The sequence below is a fragment of the Limulus polyphemus genome, unplaced genomic scaffold, assembly GCF_000517525.1.
Source record: "Limulus polyphemus unplaced genomic scaffold, Limulus_polyphemus-2.1.2 Scaffold3955, whole genome shotgun sequence".
In the NCBI taxonomy this organism is placed as follows: Eukaryota; Metazoa; Arthropoda; class Merostomata; order Xiphosura; family Limulidae; genus Limulus; species Limulus polyphemus.
This window is the reverse complement of record NW_013669565.1, coordinates 61,519-72,165: the sequence shown is the minus strand read 5'-3', so window position 1 is coordinate 72,165 and position 10,647 is coordinate 61,519. Positions and strand designations below refer to the sequence as shown.

The 10,647-nt window shown below is 32.1% G+C and overlaps 2 protein-coding genes across 3 annotated transcripts in view; one reads left to right on the top strand and one right to left on the bottom strand.

Annotated features, from left to right (window-relative positions):
• The window catches only part of LOC106470343 (pre-mRNA-processing factor 39-like), a 34,425-nt gene extending 30,778 nt beyond the window's left edge, over positions 1 to 3,647 (bottom strand). Inside the window, exon 1 of the mRNA XM_013930893.2 lies at positions 3,518 to 3,647. Coding sequence (XP_013786347.2) covers positions 3,518 to 3,542 — 25 coding nt within the window. The 5' untranslated portion in view covers positions 3,543 to 3,647. The remainder of the gene's footprint in view (positions 1 to 3,517) is intronic.
• Positions 3,648 to 3,777: 130 nt separating this feature from the next.
• LOC106470344 (transmembrane protein 179-like) lies at positions 3,778 to 10,558 on the top strand. Of its 2 annotated transcripts, none has more exons than XM_013930894.2 (5): positions 3,778 to 3,880; positions 7,513 to 7,823; positions 8,570 to 8,698; positions 9,218 to 9,302; positions 9,574 to 10,558. In XM_013930894.2, the coding sequence occupies exons 2-5, from the start codon at positions 7,537 to 7,539 to the stop codon at positions 9,745 to 9,747; spliced, it is 675 nt and encodes a 224-aa protein (XP_013786348.1). In that variant the 5' UTR covers positions 3,778 to 3,880; positions 7,513 to 7,536; the 3' UTR covers positions 9,748 to 10,558. The 2 variants fall into 2 exon arrangements, with proteins under 2 accessions (XP_013786348.1, XP_022254664.1); XM_022398956.1 differs by lacking the exon at positions 3,778 to 3,880 and adding an exon at positions 4,037 to 4,056.
• Positions 10,559 to 10,647: the final 89 nt, after the last annotated feature.

The following is a 10,647-nucleotide window of genomic DNA, read 5'->3' as shown; positions in this document are numbered from 1 at the left end:
GTTTTCAAGAATACTGTGAAACTCAACTTTAGTGTAATGGAAAGCTTTAGATATCTAAAGCATGATGACAATATTATTTCTAAGAGTCTATGAGTGAAAGCAAAGGAGAATATGTTAACCACACTACATGTCAGTTCCAATGCTGAAGAAGCTTTTTGGGAAGTACCACATCTCAGACCAGCTAGGATACAACACAGTAGTGTTCTAGGCACTAAATTAACTGTGTTTACATGAATAGCAACTGTTATGGTGTGAACCAGAATAAGCAAGTGAATTGTAGTTATCAATTTTATTCAAGTCACAAATTATTTTTTTTTACAGCCATAACAAATAGCACAGTGTTATTTATCCTATTTTATCTTTACTTCTTTTTGCCACTGAATATTTTTTAGTTATTATTATTATTTGAACTGAAATGGCTATCATTCACAAGAATTGGAAAACCATCAAGCTGATCTTGTTCCCATAAGATTAAGATTTCCGAAAAAAAGCAGTCATTTTGAAGAAAGTCCTACATAAATAGTTACATTTACCAGTTATGTTAACCTTAATTAAAGTCCAACAAACCAATGTCCCTTTAAGGCCTACTGTCTATGCATATGGATAACCCACACAAGCTTTATCATTGTTAATGGAAAAACTTTTACATGGACTTTTGACTCTCATACCTAACCATAAACATAGTACCCAGAATTCTCAAGAAGATTGCAAATAAATAGCTAAACTTATAGTTAAACAGCATTCTGTTTAGTTTTGATGTAATTGCATTACATCCATCCATACCTATTGAAGAAGCAATAACAGCCATCATCAAACTATTAAAAGAAAATACCACACATCTCCAACGATTATATGTTTTAATGGCAATGACTCTGTTATATTCCAAGTAACAGTTATTTCTTTTTTGGAACTGGTAATTTCCAAGAAATACAAGATGTAGTAAGGACTTTTGAGCTCCACTAGTAGTAGTAGTAGTGTGTGTGTGGTGGGGGGGGGGGGGGACATAAGCATTGGAGAGTCCTGACGAATAGGTCTCCAGAGACAGTGCAAAAGGTGAATTAAGTTCCCTAATTTTTAAAAGCAAACTGATCTCGACTGACTCAGCTCTAAGATCAGCAGGGACTGGCAAATCTCTTTTAGCTTTACTCATGATAGTCCACGAGTAGCGGTCCATTAGAAATATTGTAATATTATTGCATCCAGATGGTCTTATGGAACACCTCATCTCGTCAGAGCCCATTGCAACCAGGAACTGATATAATGGTTGCTAGTGCAGAATTTAAGTACAAGCATATCCAACTGGGCAACACTCGCCACTGAGTGGGACCCAAAAGAAATCAATAGGGACCCTAGAAGAGAAAAGAACAATAACTGTAAGTCAGATAACACATTACCCACCTCCTTGTTAAAATCTGGTAGAGGTAGTCAACACAACCACAGGGGAAAGACAAAGTCCCTTCAAAGAGGAAACTACCAGATCGTGAAGGTAACGAGATATGAACATGTCGGGAGAAGTCCATATACTGGCCCACAAAATCTCCCCCAAGAATAAGGACGGAAACAATTAAGAGAACCAATGGAATGATGAGTGGAAGGAGTTGGACCTTGAAACACAAAGAGATAAACCTGCAGAAGTACCAGTGGAAGTAGAATAGCATCGAGCAACCAAAGACAATAAAGAATGCTGCAAACATACTGTATCAACTCCAGCTTCTAAAGATTCTGGAATACCAGCAAATAAATAAGGCCAAAGAAAAGGCACTTCCCGTAAATCTCGAAGGGCAAAAGTGAATACCTTCCAAGAATACATCAAGACTCAAGTTCCAGCAATAGATGACACCAAGGCAAGTCCCACAGAGAACAAACGTGTCAGTAGTAGTGACCAGTAAAGGGCCCAGTTTGTCGACAAATTATTGAGGCAACTGATGATATGCTTCAGACAAAAGTTGAAGGGAAGAGAAGTATCTTAAAACAGTAGTAAAAGTTAAAACTAATCTGGAAAAATTTTGACCTGATAAAAGAGATAACAGGTTTGTATCCTGGCACCCAATAGATCCAACAACGGAGCCAATCTTTGGATGTCCAAATATATATCATCCTGACATTGATACGCCAGGGCATGTTGTTCAGATAAACGAAAGGGGGGAGGCCTAGCGATACCCTCACGTAACTGTGTTGCAAACCTCCCTGCAAGCACAGCAATATCAGGAGGAGGAGGAAAACTAAGTAATCTCCTTGAGAACGACCGGACAACAAAGCTGGGCTAGACTCAAAAGCAACTGGCTGCATCTCCAAAACTTCACAAAAACGTGTAACTAACTACAAAAGAGAGGCAGAAGATGACTGATCAGAGTCTAAATTCTCCCTCTTGGAGATTAACCCCTAGGCCACATGAAGGAATCAGGTCACGAACAGCTTCCAGCAGCAGACCATTATTTTATGTTTTGATCTAACTTTTACCAAAGATCATTGATCCCTTTAGCTGAAGTTACTGACTTTATGATTATCACATTATCAAAGGTCAAAGCTGTCACATTCCAAAACTTTGTATTTAATGCCAATAATAACTTTACATATATATTCATGGCATATTCAAAGGATAATTATTGGCAAAAATCAGATTAACAACTACTAATATATCAAAAAGTCAGTGCATTTTCATAACTTTCCAACATTTTGTCTACTTTTCAATACTGTTTTCTTTATGTGTAATGGACATTTCAATTTTAGGACATTATACTGATAATAATTATATTACTACTTAAAGCACAAGTGAAAATTATTTTCAAGATTGTGTTGTCCTTGCTCCACTAGAATTGTTTGCATAATTATTCACAAATACACATGGAATTCATTAAGGTTATAGCCTGTATTTGGTTTTGCGAGGTACTTTATTTCCATTCAATACAGATAATGACTGCATAACTAACATATCCCCCTCTAATTAAACATTTATCATAATTTTAGAACCTACATACTCGAAAACAAAGATTTGTCTCATTGTTTGGATACATTAAGTGATTTTTTTTTTAAATTAAATAATATGCTATTCTTTGATATGATGCATTCCAAATCTTAAAAACCTAAATCATGCCCTTTGGATCCTCTCTCTTGTCCAGTCTCCAGAGAAAACATGTCATTGTCAAGAAATTTCAAACTAACCCCATAACATTAACAGGATAAACCCTTCAATCCTAGAATCATCTTGGTACTGTGTAACTATGAGTATGATGTTAATAGAACTAGTATGGTGTTAGCGGAACTCGTACCTCACCATAGTGTTACTCCTAATAAGGGTGGTATTGGTACAAGTCGTAGGATTGAATTAAGTTACGTGTCGTTAGGCCTAAAAATTGGACTAAACTAATGTAATCTAAGAAACACCTATCACTAATTCAAGTATTAACAAGTAAAACAAATAAATTTAAAAATGCATCTGATGATGTTATATGATAACAATATACAAACTAATAAAAACTGTTCAACTTAATGCAAAGCACATGTAAACGTGGATTACCTGGATTCTCTTTTGCGGAGTTCATTAACAATGCGTCCAGTGTTTCGTTTAACCCTAACGATTACTTGATCAGTTCTCCTGGCTTGTTCTTGGCGTAACTAACTGAGTAACTGGTGTGTTACATAGGTTTGTGACGAAAATTATGCAGTAAATAATATAACATTTTTTTTTCAATATTTCTGTTTTTATCATTTATTTATTAAGAAATTGAAAAATAAAAAATATAATAACAAAACTTTTGATTTTATTTTGTTTTAAATAGTTATCAAGTTCTTTTCCGTGAAAAATATCAGGACTTCATGATATGCGCTTTAGAAGAAGTACTTTGACGTGTGTGATGACTAACGTGATGATATCATAATGGTATGAATAACTTAACACTTGAAATATTTTCATGATTTTATTGTTAATTTAGTTACTAACTAGTATATTCCTTATGTCCTAAGTTATACAGCTTTAATTTGAATTCAATCATAGGGTCAATTATTACCATTCCATTGACTTGAACTTAAGTTAATTTAAAGTTGAGTGGACGGACAGTGAGTATTGAAGTTTGTACTGTTGAAATTTTAAGTTCAATAGACTGTTAGTAGTATTAGTATTGCTGGTACTTCAGGCTTCATAAAGTTCATGTGTTTACAATGTTACTTATTTCGTAGATATGCATTTTGAAAAATTTTCTGACGTAATTTAATATGATGAAATCCTAATGATGGCCTTAACTCAAAATAACTGACAATGAAACAATTTATTACTATTAGTTTAGTAATAAGGTACTACATTTCATAGCTCCCAATTGCTATTATTATTATTATTAAACTGTGCCAATAACTAAACAATATAACAATATTAACATACGAACAACAAGACTGTCCCTTCACAATTACCCTAGAGGAAAGTAAAAATTTAACTTACCCTTTACTTTTAAGGAAAGTATTGACAACCTTTCTAAAGTCTTGTTTCATTTTTCTAACAGACTGGATTGCCTTCAGATGTGGAGGCAGTAAAATTAATGGAAGGCTTGATAAATATTTAAATGATAAGGGCTAGCTTTGAGTTTCCTTATAATCTAGTTTAGTGGATGGGACAGCCTAGATGGTCCCTTGTTTTCCTTAACTCTTTCAGAATGGGCTTATTTTCTGGGACTGACCATGTAACCATTTTGTGCTTGTTATACTTTTCATGCAATAACTTTTATATTAGTAAGCATATATAACGAAATTTGGCATTTTATCAGTAAACATTACAATGCTTTCATACGCAAAATATAAAATTTTAATGGTTTGTTAGACAATGTTTTTCTCATGCCATTTTTTCTTATCCCAAGTTGCCTATCTGACATGTAAAGTAACTTTAAGATTAAAAAACTTTTATACATCAGAAAATTTTGAAATTTCATGTGTGAAATCTTTATAATATCCAGATAGTTATCAAATGTTTCTTTAAAAAAAACTATTTTATCTTTTATTTTCAAAAATGAATCTCTGTATGGGTTTGGGTGATTTGACCGATCTCGTAACCACGTTAAAAAAAAATTAGGAAATAAATATAAATTATGCCTTTTTCATTCTAGAATGACAACAAATTATAACACAAAAACATAAATGTTTAGACTAAATAGCTTAAATCTCATAACATTATACATTTATATATCTCTACTATTTTTATTATATTGATCTTGCAACCGTGCCTGGTTAACAGTACAGAAGTTACAATGATGCGGCACACGTGCTCTCATGTTACCATATCATATAACATAAATCTGATCTTTAGTCTTTACAAAGTGAGCTGTCTTGGTTGTGTTTTAGTAGACTAGTATTTTGTTGTCACCCTTCAATTATTTTACATTATACATGTATATAGATTATTACTATGTAGAAATAAGTTCTTAAACTTATTTTTCTTAAAACATAGAACAGTAAATAAAGAAGCAAAGCATACAATTATCTCTTCTAGTTATGACCTTTGTACTCGGTTGCTGCTTGATGTAGGTTAATAAGCCTTTTAAAATTTCACACATGGAGGATATGAAGTGAAATAATTTTTTTTAAGTTTTATATATACAAATGAATAACCAAAAAATCATAATTTACTATATCGATACCATAGAATTCCACTATAATTAATAAAGCTTAGTAAGAAAGCTGTATTTTGGTCTAAAAAATATTAAATTCTGAGCACACAAAAGACCTAATCTACTTCATTGAAATCTGGGTAAAAAAAACAAGATGGTGTCTTAACACATGAAAATGGCTGAGAAAGCCACTAGGGGTACATTCTGCATTTTCGATTGGTTATTCACATGTCATATATTGAAGTAAATGTATATAAGGGGCCATTTCCAAAAATAGAAAGAGGTGAGTGGTGCTACTGTGTTTGATTCAGTACATGAGTGATATGAGGTTCTTGTTTTATATTCTAGCTTGTCAATATCAGTAATTTTAGTTCCTAATTCATATGAAACATAGACTTAGTATTTTAACATTAAAAACATCTAATTTGAACCAGCGCTGCATTCAACATACCACTTGACACACAAAAATCGATGTTCAACTGTATTTTTTAATATTTACTTTTAAATTAAGAAATTAAATAATTTATAATACTAAAATTTGAATTATAATCTACAGTTTGATACCAAACTTTTTGACATAAATTCATGAAATAGTAGTTCGATGAAATTTTGAATGCGAGTCAACAAACACGATGACATGGCCTTTGACCTCTGAAAATATCCCCCCCCCCATATATATGAAAGAGTAAAACTTCCTCAGTGATCAGAGTTGAAAGATCAGTGACATTTTTTCTAACAACAGTTATTAGGTCATGCTGAATAACAAACAAAAGTTTTACTAATTTCACAGAACACATGGATTTATTACATGCTGCTCTAATGTGAGGCATTTTCAAGGAAGTAATATTTGTGGTGTAACTAGGAAAATATTGGAAGTGTAAAGAATATATGGGAAATTAAAAGGAAAAATATTCACCTCCTGCTAAGAGGTAATGATGCTAGGTTATAAAGTGAATCTTGTTCCCTCCACAGATTACAATGTGTGATGATAAATGTTCTGGAATCCCACCAGTTTGCAGTTGATCTCACAGTAGTCAGTAGAAAAATTGTTACATATTTCAAATGCTCATATCTATCATGATCAAACTGTTGTAAAAAGAAACTTCTATTTGGATTTATGACCACAACTATTACTAACAGTGATGGTACCCAATTGATAAAACAATGCATTCTAACCTTTATAACTAGGAAGGTAAGAACAGTTTTAGGGACTTTAAAATCTAAATTTATAAAATATTAAAGTCAATAGTGAATTTGTATAAAGCACAAAAAGTGCATCCCATGACAATTAGAAAACAAGTTGACTAGACCCTATTTTATCCCGTGTAAAACAGCAGTTAAATCTGTGACCAGTGGAGTTTGAACAACACTTAACAGGCATACAGTACTTATATCTTAATCATCTCTGTTCATTTTTATTTGATGAAACAAACTGCAAGTCGAATCTTTAAAGAATAGCTTGTATAATATGTAGCTAATTAATCTTTTTCTTTTATTAAGAAAACATTGCCTTATGTTGTAGAACTTGAACACTTAGCTCTTTTAAAAAACTAAAGTTGTTTATGGCTAATTATTTAGTAGAAGACTACTTAAAATAGATGTAATTATACTGAATAAGAGGATTGTTAATAAATTGTAATATTTTCTAACTCTACTCAAATTATTTCAGTACACTTTCAAGTTTAATAATCTGGCCAAATGGACTATCCAACAAAAGGACTAAATAGGCTGGATTCCAGATACCCTTTACAACTCTTTTTTTGTGTTCATGTAGAACTAAGAAAAGTTAATCAATTTCTGTCTCTTAGAAAGGTTTTACCAAAATGTAAAAAAAATGACAAAAGAAACTAAATATTTTGAGTCCATAATGCCCTTATAAACTATTCCTCATATTTTCTCTTTTTTACTTTCTTCTGAACAGCTACTACATTGTTGAAAAAGAGATATGGGTTTAGGAAACAAGTTACTTCTGAGCCAAGCAACAGGTTACACTGTGACCTTTTTGCTCTCCTTATGTGTGGTTGTTCCTTTGAGCATCAACATAAAAAATTTCAAGGGCCATTGTTTATTCTACACCACTGGCTACTTTGACAATGATGGAGGTTACCTACGAGCCTCCTGGGCTTCTCCAAGTTATTGTAGCTTTGTTCTGTTTGTGGGAATAATGATGATGGTCATGTCTGTAATTCAAGTGGTTCGCTTTTCAGTTTTTCTCTTCAAGGGAGTAGACAGGTAAGGTTGAGATTATAATATTTTTGATAGATCTGGTTTGTCCTACTGGTGGCCTGTGAGGTACTCTTAACCACCAGGCAAAAATATAAAATAGAGTTTATTTACTTTTAAATCCTTTGACTTTGAGGCTTAGTTATTTAACATTTGTTACCTATTACTATATTACTGTGGATTTTAATATTAATAAACTTGATACATTTTTTTGTTCATAGCTAAGTATCTAACCTGAGCCATGCTCAAAATACTATGTAACTCATCACTAGCTCAAAGTTGGACAACCCTGTGATATTAAATTAAACATGCCTATGTTATGAAACTAGAAAAGTATTTACATTTTATCTGTTGCTTGGTCAGTTTGCATGCAACCCTAATAAGTATAACATACATACAGCACTAATGAGTAATTATACTATACAATATGAATAGCTTTGTATCCAAACTGCACTATAATTAAGCAGTAGTTATGAAATTTGGGATTTAATCACTGGTGAAAGGTAACATATACATGACAAACCCAGGATTATAAATTTTTCTGTAATTGATGACATTATTTTTAAAGTGTGTCAAAACCCAAGATGATAAAGCTACAAAATCATAATAGCTGATGAAAACAGTAATATGTAGATTGTCTTGGTAGATGTGTTTCTTCTCACAAGTTGTCATTATGAAAAGTGAAGAAAGATTAATGATAATTTCCTCTGTAAACCATTTTATATTTTTAAATTACACAAATTCTTCTCTTTCAGTTCCTTTCTGTCTGCTTTTCTGGACACAGTGATTAACTTGCTGGTGACTGGCTTTATCTTTGTAGCTTCTGTCATTGTAACTGGAGGTCTCCATACCTGGTGCAATACTGTCATGCAAAGGTTTCCCTCGTAAGTTACATGTTTTCGTTGCATTCAAGTTATTGATATACTTTTACTCACTGTAGAGTTTGGTCTGTTAGGATATTGCCAAGTTGTTATATAACACTAACTTATCATTTGTAGAAAATAAAAAGCTATTAAGAATTTCATTTGATAAAAAATGCAGTTTCTGTTAAGTGTGTATTTCATCTCAGTTTGGATCATGGAGTTTGTGGGTTTTCTGGGTTCAGCTGTTTTATCAGTTCACAAGTTATGCCGATCCAATCAAAAATAGCCATATATAATAAACAATGATTTATATTACATATACCATCACTTCATAATTAACAGCATAATTCATATAAACATTGTCTCTCTTATTTGTTTTTTTTTGGTGTACAATGAAACAAATTATCTGTTAATAGGAAATGATGAGTTGTGTTGACCTACATGTATCCAAAAGCTTTGAACTTCTTGAGAACCTAAAAGTGACTCTTCTCAGTACATATAATTGATACCTGCTAATCTTATGATGTTTTAATTGGTTAGATGTGATGATGCTGAACTACTACAGATTGATGAAAAAGATGGGATTGATACTTTTGGTTTTTACATTCAAATGGGAACAGTTCAGGTATGTACTAAGTTCATACTTTTCTGTGTAGTGTGAAATTCAGCACAAGGTTCATAATTCTCTGTTCAGATGCTTCTTTTAACTATGGTTGGGAAACTTAATTTCATTCTCTTATTATTGTATAATTTTGAATAAAGTTTTTAGTATCACTCCCTGATCTTAAAATGTTTTAGATGTTATTGTGATTGTAAAAAATTATCAAAATATACCAGTTTGTTGCCACTTTTAAACTTGTGAAATGTGTCTTGACAAAAATACATTGTTTTTACAGTTCGGATCATGGAGTTCATGGGTTTGCTGGGTTCTTTTAACTGTTCTGTCAACTTGCAAGTTATGCCGATACCACCAAGAGGAAAATATTCGAATTAGTATGGCTCGAGAACGAAGAAGACTATTGGACCCATCTCAGTGTCCATCTTACACTAATCCAGCAATGGCATTTTAAATTGGTGGAAAATATGAAAGGAGATGTAATGAAATTGGCACAGTATTATGTTTAAGGCAACCAGGAGAAGCTAATACTTGTATTTATACAAGGCTGTAAAGACACTATGAGCATTACAAACATATCACTTAACATGTGGCTGTAAACAGTGTTGTAGATGTTAGTGATATGTACACTTCCATTTTGATTTTGAACATGTTTTGTAATGCCTGCATAACCAGCTTAGCACTATACATATATTACTGATGATGGGTAGTAAATTTTCATGTTAGTTTATAATAGGATAAGATTTTGTTACTGTTGCTAACCAGCTTATAATAGACAGTTCACTAAAGCCAAAAAGGTAATTTTCATGCTGGTTTTTAGCACATTAATGTTCTGTTACATTTGATAACCACTTTGTCACTAAACATTTTGATGCTGATAGACAAAAAGTTACAGAATGAAGGACCAGGATAAAGATGTATCAGATAATAAAAAAACAAATCCTGTAGTTATGTACAAATTGGCTGTTCTTTTCACATGATTAATAATATTTGATATAGAGCCTGTGATTACCAATACTTTTACTTTGTAATATCTATTTAAAATGTTATTTTTGGAGAGATAGATGCATTATGTACTTTACAGTATTTGTACAAAAATGTATTACTCAAACACTTATCACATTAATTATATTACTTGTTTTTAGAAAATGATAATTCTGCATATAACACTATTCTTGGATTTTCCTCTGAGATCCTGTGTTTGTGGTGTTGTACATTTTTTTAGTTTTCTCAAACTCAGAGTTTATTAAAAGTATTTGAAATCATATTTGTATTTTATTGAATGGGCATAATGAGAATGAGGTGTACATTTTTTTATTATTTAAGCTGATTATTACAACAAAATACAATTAGT

Bases quoted from the DNA above. Each gene is read 5' to 3' on its own strand.
- LOC106470344 (XM_013930894.2), top strand. From the start codon at position 7,537: ATGGGTTTAGGAAACAAGTTACTTCTGAGCCAAGCAACAGGTTACACT. The intron at 8,699-9,217 runs GTAAGTTACATG...TTAATTGGTTAG, and splicing joins GTCATGCAAAGGTTTCCCTC to ATGTGATGATGCTGAACTAC. The intron at 9,303-9,573 runs GTATGTACTAAG...TTGTTTTTACAG, and splicing joins TTCAAATGGGAACAGTTCAG to TTCGGATCATGGAGTTCATG.